General features: G+C 44.0%; 1 protein-coding gene across 1 annotated transcript in view; it reads left to right on the top strand.

The window, feature by feature from the left end:
• Positions 1 to 23,590, top strand: part of rttn (rotatin) — a gene marked incomplete at both ends in the record, with an annotated part of 115,968 nt that overhangs the window by 56,440 nt on the left and 35,938 nt on the right. Inside the window, 15 exons of the mRNA XM_080751722.1 lie at positions 2,091 to 2,219; positions 3,712 to 3,822; positions 5,027 to 5,185; positions 7,444 to 7,521; positions 8,633 to 8,831; positions 9,536 to 9,633; positions 10,095 to 10,188; positions 11,490 to 11,691; positions 11,863 to 12,015; positions 13,199 to 13,289; positions 14,076 to 14,226; positions 14,894 to 15,031; positions 18,546 to 18,733; positions 21,202 to 21,307; positions 23,200 to 23,297. Coding sequence (XP_080607848.1) covers positions 2,091 to 2,219; positions 3,712 to 3,822; positions 5,027 to 5,185; positions 7,444 to 7,521; positions 8,633 to 8,831; positions 9,536 to 9,633; positions 10,095 to 10,188; positions 11,490 to 11,691; positions 11,863 to 12,015; positions 13,199 to 13,289; positions 14,076 to 14,226; positions 14,894 to 15,031; positions 18,546 to 18,733; positions 21,202 to 21,307; positions 23,200 to 23,297 — 1,995 coding nt within the window. The remainder of the gene's footprint in view (positions 1 to 2,090; positions 2,220 to 3,711; positions 3,823 to 5,026; positions 5,186 to 7,443; positions 7,522 to 8,632; positions 8,832 to 9,535; positions 9,634 to 10,094; positions 10,189 to 11,489; positions 11,692 to 11,862; positions 12,016 to 13,198; positions 13,290 to 14,075; positions 14,227 to 14,893; positions 15,032 to 18,545; positions 18,734 to 21,201; positions 21,308 to 23,199; positions 23,298 to 23,590) is intronic.

The raw sequence follows: 23,590 nt of genomic DNA on the forward strand, positions 1-23,590 counted from the left end.
TCCACAAATAGGGCAAAAATGTGTTTTTCCAAAATCTTCCTGATCCATGTTGATGACATGAGTGTAGACATGCTGTGTAGTGATATTCGTGATTTTAGGGCAAAAACGGTAGGAGCAGTGTCCAAAAATGTGTTTTAAAAATCGTCCTGAAGGTGGCGCTAGAATAGGGCTGTGTGAGAAATGAGGTGTGGGGTCTCCGCGTTGCCTTGGCGGACGAATAGGTACCGGCCCCGGCTCTCCCGGACGCTCCTAGCCCGAGTTACGGCATTTTATGTGCGCTGCAGTGGCAGGGGGTCCTCCACTGGGGGCGCCACCACTTTTGCATCCGTTCTGGAGCACCAGGAGTCGGTGGTCCCCGGGAATTCCCCGTGAGCAGCCCCGTTGGGTTGGTCATTTGGTCATTTTTGCACATTTGGTCATTTTTTACATCTGGGGGTCCCCCAAGGACCTGGGGGTCCCTGGGGCTCCGGGGGTCCTTGGAGGTTGTAGTTTGGCAGGCAAGGAGTGTGTGTGTGTGTGTGTGTGTGTGTGTAAAATCTGGCATGGATCGGGTCAACGGGTGCGGAGATATAAGCAGGGAAAAAGTGTGACGTGTCACGTGTGAGCACATTTGGTCATGTTTTTACATCTGGGGGTCCCCCAGGGACCTGGGGGTCCCTGGGGCTCCGGGGGTCCTTGGAGGTTGTAGTTTGGCAGTCAAGGAGTGTGTGTGCAAAATTTGGCATGGATGGGGGCAACGGTTGTGGAGATATGAGCAGGGCAAAAGTGTGACTCACTGACTCACTCACTGACAGACAGCCGGTGGAGGTTTTGGTAGTAAATGCGACCTACGGTCGCAACTACTTGAAGTGGTTTCTTCCCTATCATAGTAGGCACCGCGGTGATAAGCTATCCACCGCGGTGTAGTCTTTTTAAGTCATAAAACTACAACATTACGTCATTACTCACGGTGTCCCTCTTGTCCCTCTCACCTTTCCTACATCTCAATAAAATTCTTTGAATATTTTGACCCGAAGTGTCTTCTGAATCCTTCTAAGGTTTTTTTGAAAAAGATATGTTTCTATTTCGGCTGTGCTCAAACCTTTTTATGTCAATGACCCCCAAAATGATATGTATTTGGCCATGGACCCCCATCTCTAAATATTGTATCAGGGACCCCCCAGAAGCAAATATTTGAGTTACAAAAATGTTCCCTTTAACCCTTTCCAAGCCATGGGGAGCCCCTTAATATTAAAACCGTACTATATCGGACTTCCTGGGGGGGGGGGGGGGGGGTCTCAGCCGCTCGTCTTTTCCCGTACTTTCCCGTATTTACAGAAATAAATGATTTTCATCCGAAAATCGGCGATCGTCTAACCTTCCCTAGTCACCACTCGTGCATGGATAGCTCATGGCTGGTCTGACATGAAGCAGAAGTGATGTCATGGCCCTTTCCTTCTCCAAGGCACCTTCCCCCATTCGGTTACTGTCTGTACACAAGTGCTTCTACTGCAGCCGTTCTGGGGGCTATGCTAGCAAAACTTTTCAGTTCTACTCTTGAGTCACACGTGGATTATTTGAGGGGACATTTACATGAACGGATCGCGCACGAGAAACGCACGGGGACATGATGCGTCAGCCGAATCTCCCACTCTAAGCCAATGCAGATTGAGAACTTCACTGGGAACTGGGGTGAGTAAAACAACCCGGATCGCGGAATGGTAATGGGGGATGAAGACCACGTGATATAGCGCTGGATGTCTGGTAAAATGAATGCGGTTCAGATCATAATATAATAATAGAAATTTCACGGCTAATCTACCAACAACCATTCTATTTCGGACGGCAAAGTGTTAAAAATATATATATTAAAAGATTTGCACAAATCTTCATGATTAGAAAAAATAGCAGATCTATAAGCTCACAGCGCGCTGTGAGATTTTATATCTGCTATTTTTCAATAGTTAAAGCATTCAATAATTCTAGGCCTATATGGGTTAAGGACTAACATTATATGCACTGATGCGAATGGATGCATTATTTGTGATGCTTTTTTTTTACCTCAATATGCATCCAATATTGTGGTTCCTTCCTTGTTCTCTCACTCTCAGGTGATCTCTTCATTCTACGTGGAGTGGGGTGGCAACGCCATGTCCTTCATGGGGAAAGGTGTGACCAAGAACGCCGTCATGTGCCTGCTTCACCTGTCCCACGAGATGAAGGCACAGAGCAAGGATAATGTGAGTATGGAGAACATTTGAGCACTCGTCACCAGTCACCGGATTTGTTTTAGAGATGGTTCTCAGAGCCTATTTTGGGTCCTGCTCAGGTGGTTGTACTCAGAATTTGGAACTTGTACTTAAACATGTTTTCCTAAAAAAAAGCTAAAATAGCAGATCTACAAGCTCACAACATGTCTCGATGCGGTGCTTTGTGAGCTATTAGATTGGCAATTTTAGCCAACACTTAACACTTCCGATGCCAAAAATGTCCAGGAACGTGATAAGAATTACCGTGGTGCAGTTATCACGTCTAGGGACGTCTTAGCTGGTTATCATGGTAACCAGGTAAATGGGTGTTGCGGTGACCGCTGGTGAGCGAAAAAACATCATACACAGTATACCATGATGCAACTCGGCCGCGATGCGGCCCGACTTTCACTTCCTCATTCACAGCCGTTGTATCTGGTTGCAAAGGTCTGGCTTTTCTGGCTACTTTCTCCCTACATCGCTCGACAGCCCCATTTTCTGTGGACTGTAGCTGTCTCATGGATACTCGTGTATGGATTGTTAATCGATTTGTTGATATATAAAAAATAGCTAAATAAATATACAAAAAATCGAAATATAAAAAATATATATAAAAGAATTATATATATTTGAAAAAATTGAAATATTGAAAATAGATATGGGCTTATTTGCTAAAACCCAAGTTTGAAGTGAGCGGGGTGTGTGCGTGTGCGTCTGCTTGTGGATGCGTGCGTGTGACGCAACAGCGCCACTTGGTCACCAGCGTTATTGCAGCTCATGCTCAGGCTACATACCCACCCACACGCATAGTAACCTACACTCACGCTAAGGCGACGGAGTGCTACCGCTCCAAAAACATTGCTATGAAAATAATCGATAGCTGTAGCCCTAGTGCTAATAAGGTGCTGGTCCTTTTAGCTCGTTATTTAGTTCCAGTGATGAAATCCAGTACGTTGTGTCACAACATGGCCTTTCTGTCATGTAATTGCTTTTTGTACCAGAGGCCTCACCTGGCTTAAAGACCCAATGAAATGGCTATTTTGGGTATTTTATTTTGAAGTTTCAGTTTGAAAAGGAAGCCTGTGTGTTTCTGAACCTATCCGAGGGGACCAGCCCTTCAGGCGCGATGGGATTTAAAATCTGAGTAATGGGAGTAATGTGAGCCAGCAATGGGAAACAAACAGGTGAATGTAATCAAAGGTTCATTTATATTCAAAAACTCTATCTATGTCATCACTTTTTGAATTTCTGTTCACAGGAAGTAATTAAGAATGGCCTATTTAGGGACCTTTGATATAAATATACACAAAAATTGTTTATTTTCTATTTTTTTGGCATCTAGTGTTAGGTATGGCCATATCACTACAGATATGCTCTAAAAGTGTGAAAAACATGTTTTTGATTTCACCCCGTCTTTAACAATGTTCTGCTCTGTAGGTGAAAACGTTTCTTTCCTGTACTCATGTCATTGTCTGTGCTGCAGGACTTCATTTCCCAGTGGTCTTTGGCGCAGGAAGCAGGATCGGAAGAGACTAGCGGTTCTCCGATGGGTTTGGCCTGGCTCATCCCACTGTGGGTGGATCGAGATGCAGAGGTGTGGCTTGACCAGCATTCTCACATTTAGATTGGGGTCCCAGTTAAAATCTTGTCTTATCGGGATCTGTGGCCTAATGCAGTGGTTCTCAACCTTTTCAGGCCGCGACCCCCAAAATAATCATATATTACCCTGACGAACACTAAGAGTTGAGGCAGTACATTTTGTATAACATGGTTCTATTGTGAAAATAGCAGATCGACATGCTCACAACGCCTAGCGTTACGAGGCGTTGTGAGCATGTAGATCGGCTATTTTCACAATTCCTGCCTCTAATATTTGACAGTTTGGCCAATGTTTAATTTGTCATTTCAGAGGTATTAAAAAGTTCTTAAATTGTCACTTAAAGGACAACTTTGTTTTTTTACAACAAGGGTTCATATTTTAGATAATTAGAGAAAAGAAAAAGTGAGTGTTAAAATGTTTTCATTTGCTTCGTTCTATTGTTTTATCGCGTTTACCGTGCTAAAATGTGGGGCATGCGTACGCATGGGGGCATGCGTACAAGTGGCTAAATATGTCTTTTTAGACACAATAAGCCAGCAGTTTCTTTATTGCTATTTACAGTAACACTTCTAGCCCCAAGTCACATCCAGCCATGAAAGGTTGCGTTGTATCTTGGGAATGGGCTTATTCTGTGTAAAATGACATATTTAGCCACTTGTACGCATGCCCCCAGCCACTGAAATAAAAATCTCTAAAACAATAGAAAGAAGTAAATGAAATAATTTTCAACACTCATCTTGTCCTTTAATGAAACCTTTAAGAATAAAGTCTGAGCTCACGAGCAGAAAAAGATAAAAGTGCATGCATGACAGCTACTAATAGTCATCCAGAATTCTCTCTCTGTCTCCAAATTGTCAAGGACCTCCAAAATGATATGTATTTGGCCACGGCCAACATTTGAGTTACAAATATTTGCATAAAAAATACATATATTCAAAGATTTGCACACATTTTCACGACTTTTCAAAAATAGCACATCTGCAAGCTCTTTTCAAGCTTTTTCAATAGCTAAAGTATAAAATAATTAAGCCCCCTCCACCTTGGGCCCTAGTAACTCCCCCCCCCCCCCTTGTGATGCCCCTGTGTGTGCTACTTCTCAATTTCCTGCTGCCCTTCCTTGTCGATTCCCCCACTCGATATACTCCATCTCTCTCTCTCTCTCTCTCTCTCCCTCCCCCCCCCCCCCCCCCCCCCCCAGGTAAGGTTTTCCAGTCTGGGCGTGGCCTCGGCTCTCTCGTCGGTGCCCAGCGGGTGCCAGGGTCTGTCTGGCAGCTGTCAGAACATCAGCGGGGGGCTGTGGGGTACGCTGCTCAACATGCTCCTGGATCAGCAGGAGTGCAGTATGGTCCGCAGAGAGGTGAGGCATCAGAAACCCTCCACTCCACACTGCAGTCATAGAAATACCCAATGAGTTTAAGGCTCTGATGTCAAATTTTTTGAATTCCGCTTTAATTTAAAAAAAAAAACTTTTTAACCACGTCCTATTTTTAACACATCGACTGCCCACAAGGTGGCGCCAGAGCCCCAGCTAAGTGCCCAGAGAGACTCTATTGACTTCCATAGAAGAATACAAGGCCCTGTTGCGTCAATGCATGCGTCATTACGTCACTTGGTCACATGAGCGCAGACAGGATGTTATTGTGTAACTTACTGTATGGGCCAGGATGTTATTGTGTAACTTACTGTATGGGACAGTGTTGATCATAGCTGTTCATTGCCGATCAAAAGTTGGTCATTTTGCGAGTTTTAGCCATAAAACAAACATCGGAGATAAAGGGCTTTAAAGATGGGGAAATGCATTGGAGTATACGGAGAAAAACGGCCGTGCGATGCTCTCAGCGTCGACTCGAAGCGACTAGCGGCTAATGGGCTACATCCAGGCGCAGCCCCAACGTAACGGTGAGATTTAAAGTTAATACTGTATATACAGTAAACACGTCAACGCGTCGTGGGCCTCCTGGGACATCAAAGAGATTGGCGTGTAGACACCTCGTGGGCACCCGCTGTGTTAAGCATTTCTTAAATATGTCTGATCAAATGACCAGATTTACGGTCTCGGATGCACATAGAAATCTCAGTAGACGTTAAAATGAACCCAAAGTGTTTTTAACACAACGCCTGCCACCATAACCTGTCGTTTTATTTTGAAGAGCCCTGGAAGCCACGTGCGTGTGCAATCTGACGATTACAGGAAGGAGATCAGTTTGTTTACAGACAGTTTTTTGGTCTTTTCGGTGTTATTTACACCTTATTCAGAGATACAGCTGTTGTTTTATGTTACAGCATAGAACAGGAGTCAATGGAGAATAGAACTTCCATTTTGCTTCTAACGAACAGACAGCCAGTGCAGCTATTCATTGTAACAGTCAGGTCGCAATACTGTAAATACCTTGTGTCCATTAAGTTATATCACCAGCCAGTCAAAGGATACGAATTGGCGAATTTGGCTGAATGAACTACACTCGCCTTGAGTCGCCCCCTCTCTCGAATCTGGTGATTAATCAATAACCAACAGGATTTAATATTGTCTTGGTCTTATTTAAAAAGACAACGCCTACATAAAAAGGAAACTTAGATGGCATCTTTTGCAACATATTAGGCTAGACTAGCGTTCCATCGAGTCTCTTACTGTCGTCTCACTTTACCGCAGGCTCTTTACCGTGATGGGAACGCTTGTGGCAAAGGAGAAAATGTTTTGGATGCAAAATGCTTGTATTTATTTATAAATAAATAAAAACAATGTCTATGATTACCTTGCTTATTAAGTGGCTGAAAGAAAAAACTATTTTGATCGACAAACCTGAGCGGAGCGCAGAGTGAGTGCGGAGCGAGAGTGTCACGACCGGACTTCTACCTTTGGTTTCTATGCATGGGAACAAAGTTTTTTTTTCTCCAAAAGTATAGCGATACTACAGCCTGAAGTATCGATACAGTAACAGTATCGGGAAATAAACTATCGTGATGTATTGCCGTATGGATTATATTGCCCATCCCTAGTCATCTCAATATTTGGGAAAATATGGCCACATTTTGTCCAACTTAAATAACCAACCAGGTCTGAATCTTTTTTGGGTCAAAGTTGTTCCCATGCCAAAGCACCAGTGCTCGCCCAGCAGTCTGCTGTCACCCAGGCCGATGCATGCACACGCCCATGCATGCGCACGGCACGCACCCTTGTGTGAGAAGCTTCTCACCCTTGGGGCGTCTTACTAGTTTAAATAGGGTGTATAGGGGGAAACACTATTCAATAAGAAAACCAAAAATGTGTCACGCACTGATTGCTGCTAGTTGTCTCATCCAAGTTTGTGCACCAGGGCACCAAGTTGACAAAATGAAAGACGGCATGTTTTACCGGTGTACAAAACAGCCGAGTCAAAGGCTTCAAGCTGCAACGAAATGCTTTCAGGACTTTCTTGTTTTTCCAGCCAAGCGCAGGCAGATGGCAGTGTTGTAGATGTTCTGACTTTCTGTGTGTGTGTGTGTGTGTGTGTGTGTGTGTGTGTGTGTGTGTGTGTGTGTGTGTGTGTGTGTGTGTGTGTGTGTGTGTGTGTGTGTGTGTGTGTGTGTGTGTGTGTGTGTGTGTGTGTGTGTGTGTGTGTGTGTCTGTGTCTCCAGGCAGCATTTATCCTGCAGAACTTGCTGGTAATGCCCATGCCTGCCAGCGCAGAGGAGGCCAAGGACTCCCACTGGCAGGTCAGTGCCCCTGCCAGACAGTTTAAAGGCTTTTTATGGACCGTGGATTAAAATAGTCACACTGTGCTTTCATCTCTTCTGCCCATCTACTATACCCCCTTTCAGTGTCTTCCTCTAGTCTATATCCTCTCCTGCAACGCAGTGCAGTATTCACACCATACGTATAGAAATGTATCACATATTTCTATATCTACGCGTGAATATATGAATATTAAGCAAACACATCACAGAGGCCCCCGTGGATTGATTGCCTCCATTTTCTATGGTCATGAATGAAAATGTCCACTCTATACATTTTATGTCTAGGATTCACACTGAGTCGGACCACCCCCCACCACCCCCTCGCTGTACCCTCTCCTTGCCCTTTCATCTCACTGTGCACTACTCCTATCTGCCACAGAAACCTGGAAGTCTATAATTTAAGGCCTGAATGTCTTCTAAATCCCAGTGGTTTTCTGAAAAAACGTATGTTTCTATGTCAGTGGTTATGACACTTTTTCATGTCAAGGACCCCTAGAATTATAGGTATTTGACCGCAGACCCCATCTTAAAATATTTTGTTCCAGGGACCCCGAGAAAGAAGTTGAGTGGCAAATGTTCGCTTTGAAAATATTTATATATATTCAAAGATTTGCACACATTTTCACTTCTCAAAATGAGCAAATCATAGTGTGGCACCAAGTGCCACACTATGATTTGCTTGATTAGCTTGTAGATCTGCTATTCTTTGAATAACTAAAGTACGAAAAAAAACTCCACGCAACACGTCTTCAAATGCCAAAAGGGGTTTAATTGGGAATCACAACGTTTCGGTCGTATAAAGATAAATTGCTAAAGATTGCCTGATGAAGGTCTAAATACAACCGAAACGTTGTGATTCCCAATTAAACCCCTCTTTGCATTTGAAGACGGCGTGCATGGAGTTTTTTCTTATTCAGTTTGACCGGACCATTGTTTGGTCTGTCCTCGAACGCACCTGTCGCTCTTGTAGGTGTGCAAGAGTCCCTCGTCTCATTGAATAGATAAAGTACAAAATAATGTGACACAGATAATGTGACACAGATGCGTTCCCAGTCTTTCCGGGTTAATGCCAGCTCATCTCTCCATCCAGAACCCCTGTGTCCATGACGAGGTGTCTGGCGTGTCTCTGGTGGGACTGCCTGCCCTGCAGGCTCTGCTGTATCACTGTCAGTACTTCCAGCACGTCGCTCTGTCTGCCTCGGCTTGTTACCTTGGCAGGTACATCTTCCACCTCCAGCCCCCCGCCTCCGCCACCCGGGGCCCCAGTCCACAGGAGAGCACCTCGGGGGGTAAAAAGCTTTGACTTGGCTCTTGTCTGTGCCGTCTAGCTGTCTTGTCTGTCAGTGTGATTGTTGCGTTTGACGATCCCCTGCTGTCGGCGGGGTATTAACACGTCGAACTAGGACAACCTGCTCTAGCGTCTGTCTGTTTACGCGTCTGGAATAGTTTGTTTGCCCCTGAACACGCTGTGTCCCATCTGTGTTGAGAGAGATTTTTCAAGGCTTGACACTAAAGTCTCGGTCGCAGTTGACCGTCGGCAGGGGTTAAAGTTCTCCGTCCTGGGGAGTGGGGACTGATTTCAGTCTTGAGGATTCCATAGGGGCCATTTCTGAGATCAGTGCAGATCCACAAAAAAATAAATAAATAAGGGACAGGTGTAGCGATGGCCGCAGTGTGAATGACAAAGTCGTCAAAACGCTAGTCAAGTGATCTCCAAACTAAGTAGTTATAATTTCAAGATATTTGAATTGGCCAGACTAGCAATAGCAATAGGTAAACAGTGATAAACAGTGCTCCTATTTTCAGGCAACCTGAAAGCAAACTTCACCTGCCCGAAGGTTTTATTTACAAGTACTTGCCACGGGCAGGTGGGCAACCCTTGGTTTCAATGCCTGCAGGTGTTAAACTGTATGATTGCTTTACGGTGTAAAGCAGAATAATGTACAAGTTGTTTTGTTGTGTTTGATCTTGATCTGTGCATCTGTATGTTTAGATTCGGAGAACTCGCTGAGATATTGGACGAGCGCACCCCCTGCAACAGCTGTCAACACCAGCAGAGCGTCTAGTTCCCTTTCTACCTCTAGCACTGTGGTGAGCAACACACACACCTACACACACACACACATATATAAACACATGGCACACTCTTGACTCTGAATCTGACTGCAATACAGTCAGTAAAGGTTTTGTCTTCTACTCAGTGTTTCTTAAATGTGGGTATGTGTGCCCCTAGAACTACCCAAAACTAAAACATTGGCAAACTTAGTGAACCTGGTGATCTCTAAAATTTTAAACCAAATTAAATACAAAACGTGACTAGCACTGTTATCGAATAGAAACAAACATTTATTTGCCGCATTTTATTTTATGAACTGGACTTACTGAAATATCATGGCCACAGTTTTAAATAATCCCCTCAGGAGGCACTTCGATTCCAAAATCAACAGGGGTACTGATTACTGAAACCACAACTACTACACACACTCCTAATAAAGATCTAGTAATGTAAACCTGTTTTAAGTCGGATTAAGTGTGATGTTTCTCTTCCATAGATTGGGGGCTCAGGCCCTCCCACGCCTGTGGCTCTCTCCCCATTGGTTAACGTTGGCTCACAAGATTCGCCTGCCAGCAGACTTATGACTCAAGGTACAGAGTGTGTGTGTGTGTGTGTCTGTGTTTTTGTGTGCGTGCAGTGCATGCATGCATGCTTTGTAGTCATAATAATCAAATACCTCAAACCTCATAAACCTTGACTTTGTTTACCCTTTTTATTTATTTTTTCTCTAAACTTTGAGCTTCTGTCTAGCTCCAAGGCCCAATGACATTTCCATTTTGTCACCGAGAGATTATTATAAACTACAGCCCTTTTCCCAGCGCCGTTTCCCTCATTTCAAACAGAAACATTGTTCACTGGTGTCTTTTGGGTGTGTGTTGTGGTGGCAAAATTATGCCGACTGTGTGTGTGTGTGTGTGTGTGTGTGTGTGTGTGTGTGTGTGTGTGTGTGTGTGTGTGAGACTATAGAATAGAGACCATTTAAGGAGTGCCCATATGTTGTTACCTTTCTGTACATCTCCTGGCTATGTATAAATGTGTGTCGGACATGGGTGTTTGGGGCGGATGGGGGAAGCTCGCCAAGGGAGAGACAAGTCTCTCTGCTGTGATGAGACCTACAATAAAGTATAAAGTTGGAATGTGTGTGTGTGTGATGTTTTTCATCCTGGGGTCATGGCATCATGGAGCCTTCCTTCACAGCGGGTGAAAACACTGCTGAAGGCTTCATTATTAACACTTTCTAAGCCGAAATAGAATGGGGGTTGGTAGATTAGCCGTGAAATTTCTATTATTGTATTGTGATCGAGACATAATATTATGTTTATAAACATGAGCCCGCAGCCCCTCCATCTTGAACAGCGCCGTTGTTTTTTCTTTTTTTTTCCCCCCAGGTCAGTAACTCACCGTGATTTTCTCGATCTCCGTTGGGATAGAATGGGTGTTTTGGCCGATCATCGATCTCCCCGTGCGTTTCGCGTGCGCGATCCGTTCACGTAAATGTCCCCGCAAATAATCCATGTGTGACTCAAGAGCAGAACTGAAAATCTTCGCTAGCATAGCCCCTAGCATGGCTGCTGTAGAAGCACCAGGGTACAGACAGTAACCGAATAGGGTAATGTGCCTTGAAAAAGGAAAGGCCAATGACATCACTTCTGCTTCATCTCAGCCCAGCCATGAGCTATCGATGCACAAGTGGTGACTAGGGAAGGTTAGACGATCGCCGATTTTCGGATGAAAATCATTTATTTCGGTGAATACGGGAAAGCACGGGAAAAGACGATTGGCTGCCCCTCCCCCCCTAGGAAGTTCGATATAGTACGGTTTTAACATTAAGGGGCTCCCCGTGGCTTGGAAAGGGTTAACTGTCCTGTAATTGTTCTGTCTCGTTTTTCAGGTCAGAGTGACACGGACACCAGCGACTCTGTGATCTCCCAGGATTCCCGGCAGGCTGAGCGCTCGGCGGCGGAGCCTGTCGTCGTGGTAACCCCCGACCTCCTCGCAGCCCACTGTGGCCTGCTGGGTAATTTGATGCTCGTCCTGCCAGACTTCACCCTGGATGCAGTCCGGCACAGTCAGCTCCTCCACTCACTGGCCAGGTCAGGACCCACATGCTCAGTCCACACACAGGCCAGTCTGCAGCCAATTTTTTCCCCCCTGAGAAAAATCACGGGGGCATTTTATTATATTTGTAAGTGGGGATACTTATTTGTGTTTTTTTTTTTAAAGATTTTTTTGGGGGGCTTTTATGCCTTTATTTGATAGGACAGTAGACTGACAGGAAATGGGGGGAGAGATGGGGAGAGCCATTCAGCAAAGGTCGTCCGGATCGGGAATCGAACCAGCGACACCATCAGGTATCCATGCCTATGTGGCAATGCCTATGTGGTATGCGCCTGGACCAGTAGGCCAGCGGTCGCCCCGTAAATTACATTTAACTTTACTTCAACCATAACTGAATAGCATATTAGCCCAAGCTTGTAAATGTGAACTAATTGTTAAAACAAAACAACAAATTGTGCCTGTTTTTGAGTTTTTGCACCACTGCCTGTGTTTTCTGAAGCATCTTCAAGTTTCAGGAAGTGTTAACCCATTGCTATTATATATTTCAGATGTTGTCGCATATTCAAACATGCAAACAATAGGGGTGTAACGATATAGTAACTGAATCGAAATCTATTTGAATTTGCAATGGTATACTATAACGATATGCAAAAGCAAAATATCGTACCGCTTTGGCTTGGTATCGTATCTGTATCGTTTTACAATGCAGATAATCAGTATCGAATCATTTTGCAGTGGAAATAATTGATTGTATGGAAACTACCGGTAAGTAGTTTTAGCAATTTCAAGAAGGAAAATGAAAAGGATGGGTTTAATTACTTTTCCATTCCATATAGCTACTCTTGGTCTAGTGATAAATGTGTGTAATCTCTGTGTTCATGTCAAGGTGTGGGTTTGTCCATATGTGTTGAAATATAATGTCCCTGTATTTGCTAGAGAATCACAGCGTTTACTTATTTATATCCATAATAATAGATTTTTTCCCTTAAAAACATGAACTATTGACAGGTTTCTCACAGATTTAATTTCTTTGCTAAATAGATACTATATCGATTTTAAATCATTGAATCGAAACGTATGGTATCGCCATGAATGAACCAACAATATCTTCCATGTATCGTATTGTAAACGATGTATCGTGATGCGTATCTTATCGTGTTTAAAATGTATTGTTACACTTAACAACTTGCCGGTTTCTAATCTATCATAATGTGACTTGACTCCCCTTGGATGACTTTATAACCCAGGGAGTGTACATTAAGTCATGGACGATGTCAAAGTGAAAACGTTGAAGACCCCTGGACTAGAAACCACACCTGATGTTGGGCAGAATCCATCTCCATATTTCAATATGTTTTTCAGTTAATGTCCTACTTCGTCGTGCAAGAGTGTCACTGTCAACTAAAAGTAGTGAAAATAGTCGAGCTTGTAGATCCGCTATTTTCACTATTTCTGAAAAATGTCGTTCCATTTCCAGAAAAGTAACCTTTTTTTGTACACACAAGGATTCCGCCCGACAACCACTGTGTTTCTGTTCCTCAGTCTGGTGGATGCAGGCCCCATAGAGAAAGGTCTGTCTGAGCTGAAGAATCCAAACTCCTCAGCCGGAGAAAAGGAGGACATCAAAATTCAGGTGAGGACAATCTGCCCCCCTCACCACACACACGCACACGCACGCACGTACTAGGCCAGCCACGCATGCACGCACACTCACTCACTCACTCACTCACTCACTCACTCACTCACTCTCTATCACTCACTCACTCACTCACTCTCTATCACTCACTCACTCTCTATCACTCACTCACTCTCTATCACTCACTCACTCACTCACTCACTCACTCACTCACTCACTCACTCACTCTCTATCACTCACTCACTCACTCACTCACTCACTCACTCACTCACTCTCTATCACTCACTCACTCTCTATCACTCACTCACTCACTCACTCTCTATCACTCACTCACTCTCTATCACTCACTCACTCTCTATCACTCACTCACTCACTCACTCACTCACTCTCTATCACTCACTCACTCACTCACTCACTCACTCACTCACTCACTCACTCACTATCACTCACTCACTCACTCACTCACTCACTCACTATCACTCACTCACTCACTCACTCACTCACTCACTCACTCACTCACTCACTCACTCACTCACTCACTCACTCACTCACTCACTCACTCTCTCACACACTCAAATGTTATGCTATCATTAGTCACTGCCGGCAAATGCCACAGGGTTGATAATGTAGTGTGCATGGTGTCAGTGCTCGGTCGGGCCTGGTTGCTTCTGGCTGTGGACATTAGCCTTAACACATACTTGCAAATGTGCGCATTTATTTAATGTGTGGAGTGCTGCAAGTGTACCTGACATCGTTTGTTTTGTGTACATGTGTCTACCATAGGTTTTTACCCTACTTCAGTATGTATCCAGCTTCTCCAAGTTGCTACAGTCATGTGTGACGGTGACTCAGGAGTTCATTGGTCAGCTGGAGTTCCTGAAGCCGCTGCTGGCCAATGGGGTGACAGTCCTCACAATGGATACCAGCCACTTGGGTAAATCCGTAATGCCAAATGAATTTAGATAGAATAAACTAAAAAGTAAACTCTGTATAGACTCTTTGATCGAAGCTAGGGAGAAATAACGATGAAATGATGAGGATCACGTAGTGTGCAATACGCCTTCCTTGGCACCACCAACAAAATATCCACCATCAATATCGATATGTATGGTATGATAAATTGATGTCTGTCTATGCTTGATCATACTACAGTTTCATGCTACAACGTCCCACAAAAGCATCTAAAGTAGCAGATCTGCAAGCAAGGTTTTGTGCTTTCGCTATTTTTGGATTTGAATCCTGAAATGTTTTGAGGTTTCCACCCAACAAAGATAATATTCTGTTACTCGTATTTCTTTTACCAAAATCAAATCAAATCAAATGATGCCAGGTTTAAAGTGGTTACTGTGAATTATTTTCGACATTATTTTTGCATTTCTTGCTGCAAGTACAATACTGAACTAGATGTTCGCAACTAGATTTCTGTCATTCTGACACAAAGGCATATTCTAGTGGGATATTTTACATCTGCGTGGGTGTTTTTTTTCCCCTGTGCATCTCTCTCTGTCTCCCTTTTTCATGTGAGATTGTTTGTGACTCACCTTTTCTCTCTCTCTCTCTCTCTCTCTCTCTCTCTCTCTCTCTCTCTCTCTTCCCTCAAGATGCGGAGGCCCAGGCTGCGGTGTGGATGTGTTGGGCAGACGTGTTTACGCTCCTGGCTACCCTGGTGAAGAGGGACTGCTCGGCGGCGTACCCATCTGTCTCCTCTGCGCTGGGAAGGCGCTGGCAGGCGTTTGCAGGTGCACAGATACTCCACCTTTTGTTGTGTGTGTGTGTGTGTGTGTGTGTGTGTGTGTGTGTGTGTGTGTGTGTGTGTGTGTGTGTGTGTGTGTGTGTGTGTGTGTGTGTGTGTGTGTGTGTGTGTGTGTGTGTGTGTGTGTGTGTGTGTGTGTGTGTGTGTGTGTACACGCATGTCAGAGTTAATGAGGGAACATGACAAAGTACACAGAATACAAAACACTGATGTTGGCCTACAAAGCAAGCAAAGGTATGGCACCGCCGTATCTTCAAAGCCTGAGAGGTTGTATCCCTCCCGCTCACCAACTCGGGGAAGCTGGCAGAACCTTCGCTAAAACCTTCGCTAAAACACGTAGCAGACTCTCCTCCCTTCTGGCTTCCAAACTGTGGAATGAGCTCCCTATTGCAATTAGAACGGCAGACTCCCTCCCTATCTACCGTCGTAATCTGAAGACTCACGTCTTCAGACTTCACCTTAGCCCATAGCTGTTGCCGTAGTACTTTCCCTAGCCTGGAGCGGCTATGGCTCAGGAGGTTGTACCTCATGGGAAACGTTCTTCTCTGATTCAGAGTCTGAGTCGGAAGCCGGCCGCATATGAAACGACAGGTCCGGGCTTTTCAATATCCGGGGGCCGCAAAAAACAAACGAAACACGCGCTGTGATTGGCCTAAAAAAAAAGATGCATTGGGATTGGCCAAAAACAAACAAAAGACACGTTGTGATTCACAGATATAAAAAGCTAGATAGATACCTCAACCGCCGCTGCAGTTCAGAGAGAGAGAGAGAAAACCAGGTGCTCTTCGGAGAATACGAATAGTAAAAACAAGTCAATGTGGTGCTCTTGGATCGACGGGATCAATTCATCAAAAAGAAAAAAGTGATCCAGGCACTCAGAAGTTAAAAAGGGAGGAACAACCTTTATTTCATTATTCTAAAAAGCCGACCTGTTTCGACCAGAAGCTGGTCATCATCAGGGCATACTGATGTACTCAGTATGCCCTGATGATGTCATCATCAGGGCATCATCAGGGCATACTGATGGGCATACTGATGTACTCAGTATGCCCTGATGATGACCAGCTTCTGGTCGAAACATGTCGGCTTTTTAGAATAATGAAATAAAGGTTGTTCCTCCCTTTCTAACTTCTGAGTGCCTGGATCACTTTTTTCTTTTCGCCGCTGCAGTTCATTGGCGCGACCTGTAAAAAAGTATTGTGCATAAGTGAGGAAGTGCGGAAAGCACGCTGCCATGCCAATTTGACTACTGGCCAATCACAGAGCAGGCACATCAGTTCAATTAAAAGGAGCTTTATTGACATGAGGAAGCAAACGTTTACATTGCCAAAGCAAGTGCCTCTGGGAAAGAGGGAGTCTGTGATTCGCCTGAAAAAAACAAACGGATGTCCTGTGATTGGCCAAATAATAAACGTAGTGTGATTGGCCGAAAAGAAAACTAAAGACGCGCTGTGATTGGCCTCCAAAAAAATTTGTGTTGTGATTGGCCAAATAAAAGATGCACTGTGATTGGCCGGAAAATAACAAAACACAGAAAAACAAATATTCATTGGCTCATAAAAACATACTAACTTTTTATCAGCTGGGATTTTAGGTATTGGTAAGTGACAAAGTTGTTCAGCATAAGGAGACGCATATGTGTATAAAAGTGTTATGGCTGTAGTAGGTCAAACATGAGCTATACCTGTTCAAAGTTAGCATTTTCAATGGATTGCTACAGCGCCACCCTTTGGCCAATGGTTGTGAGTTTTGTATCTTCGCCATTTGGCATAGCCCTCTACCATACTGCCAAGCTTCGTACAAACTGACTGCACGATTGAGCCAGAACTGCCTAAAACACCGTAATAATAATAAAACTACCAATTACAATTACAGGGATCGAGGCCCTTCGGGCTTGGCCCCTTAAAAAAACTATAACATCTACACACCAGAATGCTGCTCCCATCGTGGGTATTTTTCTTTCATTGGTTTCGAGCCGGAAGGCTCTTCCTCAGACCTTATGCTACATCTCCTCATCTTTCTCATCTTCCTCTGGGTGTGATTGGGCAGTGAGGATTTGTTTATTTTAAATGCTATGTGGACTGCATTCATATAGCTCCTTTCTAGTCTTTCCAACCCTTCAAAGAACTATACTTCACGCACACATTCACGCAAACCGATGGTGAAAGAAATCATGCAAGGCACCAACCTGCTCATCGGGAGCAATTAAGGACTTGCTCAAGGACACTTCGGCACGCAGCCAGGATGAGCAGGGGATAAAGTCTGGAACCTTCAGATTCCTACCTCCTGAGCCAACACAAACAATTATTATACAAAAACAAATTATACGTGTGTTCCCTCTTAGAATTCATGTTCTGTTAGAGTGGAGACCCCCCGAAACCAAGGCCAGCTTTGTCTCGTATGCCTCGTTGGCCATGGTGCATTTACAACAGGTGCTGTGAAGCAGTGGTTCCCATTATTTCTTGGGGGTCCCCAGATGATTAGCTTGACATTGTTTTCTCATTCAACAGTAAATAAACCAACGTACATTGTAGTTTGACTTTTTGAAAATGTTTTATCTGTGGAACCGAGTCAAACTAAATGTAATGCCTCAACTCCTACAATTCCAAGTGCTTGTCAGGGTATGGGGTCCCCAGTTAAAATATGATTATTTTGGGGGTCACGCGGCCTGAAAGGTTCGAGAACCACTGCTCTAAAGCAGGGGTCTTTAATGTTTTCAGGCCAAGGACCCCTTAGTTGAGAGAGAGATGAAGCAGGGACCCCCACAACCTTTTCAGAGAATCCATATAGTTTCATTGTTTGACAGCACAATCATCAGTGTATTTTGGATTCATGTCAATTTGTGTTTTCAGATATTTAACCACTTGAACCGTCAATACTTAAAAAAAAAAAAATACTAAAACTTGACCTTTCACAGTGCTCTTTGTGAGCTTGTAGATCTGCTATTTTTGGCTAAAGTTCTCAGAATATGGACGCTAGGGTTCAAGTAGTTCATATAAAAAAAGGAGAAAAAAAGGTTTCTATCACACAAAGATTTGGAGGACCCCCTGTAGAAACTCTGAGGACCCCCAAGGGATCCTGGATCCCTTGCTCTAAAGTAACAGTGGTCCCAAAGAAACCAAATAATGTAACAACTGGGGAGGTTACTCACCCGCGGGTTTATGGAGAGTGCTGTGACTTCTCATCTCCTCAGTGGCTTCTCCCACAGCAGAGGTGTTTTAGGCCGCACGCCATGGCATCTCTCTGACACTCCCCAAGGCACAAGGCTAAATGCAGGCGACAAGAGGAGGATTATCCACACCCCCTTCCTCGCCCGGCCAACCCTATATGACCTGTAACCTGTCCATAACAGAAGCACATGAGGGATTTGCTGTTTTGTTTCCCAGGGGGAAATCTCATTCAAGATAAGAAAACTCTGCTCCATTTATTTCCTCTGTGTGTGTGTGTGTGTGTGTGTGTGTGTGTGTGTGTGTGCGTGTGCGTGTGTGTGTGTTATGCAGGAACCTTATCTGTGTGTGTGAGCGAGAGACACGCGGAACCTCACCTCCACACGGTGGCGCTGCAGTTCCTCTGTGTGCTTTTCTTCAAAGAGACCAAGAGACACATTGTGACCTCTGAACCCGTAACTCCCTTGTCTGACATCCTGAACGGGCCCCCTGCAGGCCACCTGTGTGAACTGCTACTGCAGGTAACATACTCTAAACCAGTGGTTCTCAACTCGTGGGTCGGGGGTCCCCAAATTATTTTGGGGGGTCCCCAGATGATTAACTTAATGTGAAACACTGTAAACAGTAAATAAACGAAGATAAAGTTAAGTGTATAGACTAGAGGGTATATGCTATGCACTTTTCTAAAGTGACAATTTAAGGACTTTTTAATACCTCTAAAATGACAAAGTAAGCATTGGTCAAATTGTCAAATTTTAGAGGCTGAAATTGTGAAAATAGCAGATCTACATGCTCACAACGCCTCACAATGCGAGGCGTTGTGAGCATGTAGATCTGCTATTTTCACAATGGAACCGTGTTATACAAAATGTAATGCCTCAACTCTTAGTGCTCGTCAGGGTGGGGGGGTCCCCAGTTAAAATATGATTATTTGGGTGGTCGCCTGAAAAGTTTGAGAACCACTGCTCTAAACCATTGGTTCTCAAAGTGAGGGGACTTGGGACCCCCAGGGGCCCTTGTTGGGGTTCCCAAGCTAAATCGATTAATTTTGCATCAAAATCACTATAACCGCTTTAGCTTTATTTTATAGTTTCTTTTATTTTTTTATTATTGAAAAATAATTGAAAAATCAAGAAAATGTGTGGGAGATTTTTAATAATTTTGAATAACATGAAAATGTTTGAGAACCACTACTCCACACAGAACATCATAAACATGGTGTGGCTGTTCCCTAAGTTTAAATATGGATTTATAAGGGCAGTTCAGCTTTTGCATGAGGGGCAAAATTACACAAATAAGCCTTGAAGATATAACGTAATGCAGTGTTTCTCAAATGGGGGTACGTGTACCCCTAGTGGTACGCAGAGGTACTACTACTAGTCTACTTGCCAGCCCATAGAGCCCCATTGTGAACCCGGACATGTTGAGTACACCAATGTTTTATGTTAGAAATGTTGAGTATGGGTCCCCAGCATGTAGAAACTACCGGATGCTAACTTGCATATGTTGAGCAATTTTCATAATTTGCATAATTCGATTTATTTAGCATAATCCCCCATAATAATGGATAATATGTCAAAAACTGATTGGCCGATTTGAACAATATTAGAGTGGTTTTGGGGGTTATTGAGGATGCTGAATCCATTTTCTAAATTCAAAATGGCCGTTTTAAACCGGAAATGGCCTTATACCAACTTAAAGTGGGGTGATTTTGATACTTTTTTGTTGATTTTCCAGTTGGTATATGGCCATGTCCAGTTTAAAACGGCCATTTCTAATTTAGAAAATGTCAGAAATGGATTCAGCATCCTCAATAACCCCCAAAACCACTCCAATATTGTTCAAATCGGCCAATCAGTTTTTGACATTATCCATTATTATGGGGGATTATGCTAAATAAATCGAATTATGCGAATTATGAAAATTGCTCAACTTAACCCTCTAAGGCCCACGGTTGTAATATTACAACGTTTGTATTTTATCCAAAAAAAGGTTTAAATCATTTTATTTTAGCTCCCCCTACCACCTAAACACCACCATTGGATTCTATTGTTTAGTATTACAATGCCATTGGCCACAATATTTGCATATAAATACCCCCCACAGGGGCTGACATTCACACCCGCCACACCCGCTGAAATTCCAGAGTTTTGACGAACAACATCTCACTTTTTCATGGAAGCTATACCTCACAAAAACATAAGTAAAATGCCTGTACTATTTGTTTTGGTGATCATTAGAATGTCTAGAACATGTACATATGTTATTATTGTGAAAAATATCCCCCATATGTAAATTAGAGCATGATTTATGATTTTTGATTTATGGCTATAAAATCTTACAAAAACATTTTTTTGAAAAAAAACATTACATTTTCCTCTGAATAGGACTCCTACAACACCATCTGATTTTTTTCAATTTTTTATTTCAAGTATTTCTTAATGCGGGCCTTAGAGGGATATGCAAGTTAGCATCCGGCAGTTTCTACATGCTGGGGACCCATACTCAACATTTCTAACATAAAACCTTGGTGTACTCAATATGCCAGGGTTTAGATTCTGGCAAGTGGACTATGGGGTTACTTGAGAGAAAATGGGAAATGTGAAAATGGCTGCGGCTCCGTAAAGCTTTAGAGTTTAGACCAAATGAAGTAAGAATTTTGACTAGCACAACGGTTACTGAACAGAAAAGAAATACTTACGGTTATTTTCAATTATTGACATAAAAACTGTACTTATCTTTTAATCAAAATCTTGTTTTAACGGGGGTACTTGTATTCAGCAATCAGGAAAAGGGGGTACTGAAGCCCAAAAGGTTTGAGAACCACTGACGTAATGGAATCATTATGCGTGTGTGCGTGTGTGTGTGCGTGTGTGCGTGTGTGTGTGTGTGTGTGTGTGTGTGTGTGTGTGTGTGTGTGTGCGTGTGCGTGCGTGCGTGTGTGCGCGCGCGCGCGTATAATGACTTCCTTCCTGGGTGTGAATGGCAGAGTTTTGAGAGGAGATCATCTCAGGATCCTCTGAAGAGGCTGACAGCCAGGGCTCTGATGGCTGTGCTTGCCTGCAGCCGCCCTGCTCAGAACCACGCTGCCAGGGGTAAGCTCTAGTCTGGCCCTGCTCAGAACCACGCTGCCAGGGGTAAGCTCTAGTCTGGCCCTGCTCAGAACCACGCTGCCAAGGGTAAGCTCTAGTCTGGCCCTGCTCAGAACCAAGCTGCCAAGGGTAAGCTCTAGTCTGGCCCTGCTCAGAACCACGCTGCCAGGGGTAAGCTCTAGTCTGGCCCTGCTCAGAACCACGCTGCCAAGGGTAAGCTCTAGTCTGGCCCTGCTCAGAACCACGCTGCCAAGGGTAAGCTCTAGTCTGGCCCTGCTCAGAACCACGCTGCCAAGGGTAAGCTCTAGTCTGGCCCTGCTCAGAACCACGCTGCCAAGGGTAAGCTCTAGTCTGGCCCTGCTCAGAACCACGCTGCCAAGGGTAAGCTCTAGTCTGGCCCTGCTCAGAACCACGCTGCCAAGGGTAAGCTCTAGTCTGGCCCAGGGGGCCAGTTGTCCGGATTTAAAATGAAACTAGAAGCAGTGCTCTTCCGAGCACAGGTCTCCACCAGGCCGTGCGTCCTGGTGGTGCTACTGTATAATAGGCCAATGTAAAAAGGGTGGCATATGTTCTTCACCTTAGACCTTTCATGGCAATCGGACGCTGCATGCATGATTTGAAGCATTGTGTTCCAAAAAATTTATTTAGCTAAAGTCTACCTGCTGGTGGCGCTATAACAGGCCAATGTGAAAAGGGTAGCATTTGTTCCTTGACATAGTGGGAATATGTGTGGCAAATTTCACGGTAATTGCAAGCTGCGTTGATGATTTGAGGCATTTTGTTCAAAAACAGAGTAATCCTGCAAACTTTGGAAGATAATATTAGCCAATCAGGATGGAATTTGAAATATCAGACGGATCAGACTTGATCACATGACTATAGAGATACTGTGTACTGATTTGTGTTATTTTTGGAGAAAATCTGAAGGAGTAATATCCAAAAATGTGTTTTACATAAGTCGGCCCAAAGGTGGCACTATAAAAGGCTGATGTGAAAAATGCAGGGCAAAGGTTTATCCTTGGCCTCTAGGGAGTGCGCTTACAAAGTTTGAAACTGATCGGTGGAGTTATAGTTAAAACCACAAATCGGCCTGTTATAGCGCCACCATGAGGCTGATTTAAAAAATTTGAAGTGGCATTTCTTCCTCGACCTAGTGGGAACGTGTGCACGCGATTTCATGATAATTGCACTTTGCGTTTGGAATTTGAGGCATTTTGTTCAAAAAGGCTCAATCCTACAAACTTTGGAAGCCAATCTTAGCCAATCAGGATGGAATATGCAAAATCGGACCGATCCGTGTCGATCACATGACTGTTGAGATACTGCTTTTGGACAAAATCTGTAAGAAATGTGTTTTGCGAACATCGGCCACTAGGTGGCGCTAGTAAAGGCCCATTTAAAAAATTTAGGGCAGAGGTTCTAGATTGGCATCCAGGGAATGTGTGTGCTCACTTTGGCAGCGACCGGGCCAACGGCGACTGAGATTAGGTGCACACAAACTGCGAGGACACACGGACGGACGCACGCACGCACGGACACACGGACGGACGAAGGGGAAAACATACTCTCCCCCATGCCTTCGGCTGGTGGAGACAACAAACACGGAACTGAAAGTTCCTATGATTGGCTGCTAGTTGCGCTGTTCTGGTACCATGAAGCAACATGTTCTTCATTCATTTCAAAAACAGATTTTTTTTTTTCCTGGAAAGTTAGCATGCTGAAACGGAAGCCATTGTTCTTGTATTAATGAAAAATGAAATAAAAGGTTCTATATCTACAAGCTTACAAAGTTACTTTTTTTTTTTTTTTTGACAAAGGTTTCGACAATAATGTCACAAAGAAACTGTGTTAGGTGGTCTGATCCCATCACTCCTCTGTGTCTGTGTGTCTTTCAGCTGGTCTGATAGACAGCTGTGTGGAGCAGATGAAACAGAGCCAGTGCCATCTCTACAGGGAGTCTGTCCGCCCAGGCAAGGCTGCTCACCGCAAGAAGGTGAGAGGCTGCCTGTCTGCACATGAATTCACTGTCTCAGCTCTCAGCTCTTCTCTCCCCATCGGAGCCACAAACCATTTAGACCACTCGGTCGGGACCACATTTGCTGTCAGACCTATTTTTATGGGTTGTGTGTAAATATCCCTTTTTGGCCCCTGTTTGTTCCAGTTTTTGAAATATAAAAAATAATAATACTTCAAAAATGTATTCAACAAAATGTCTTACATTTTCAATAAAGTCTTAGCAATTCCATAAATAAACTAGAAATACTGTTCCTTCGAAACAGTGTGGGC

Source organism: Nannobrachium achirus (assembly GCF_963921795.1).
Source record: "Nannobrachium achirus genome assembly, chromosome: 21".
NCBI classification, from domain to species: domain Eukaryota; kingdom Metazoa; phylum Chordata; class Actinopteri; order Myctophiformes; family Myctophidae; genus Nannobrachium; species Nannobrachium achirus.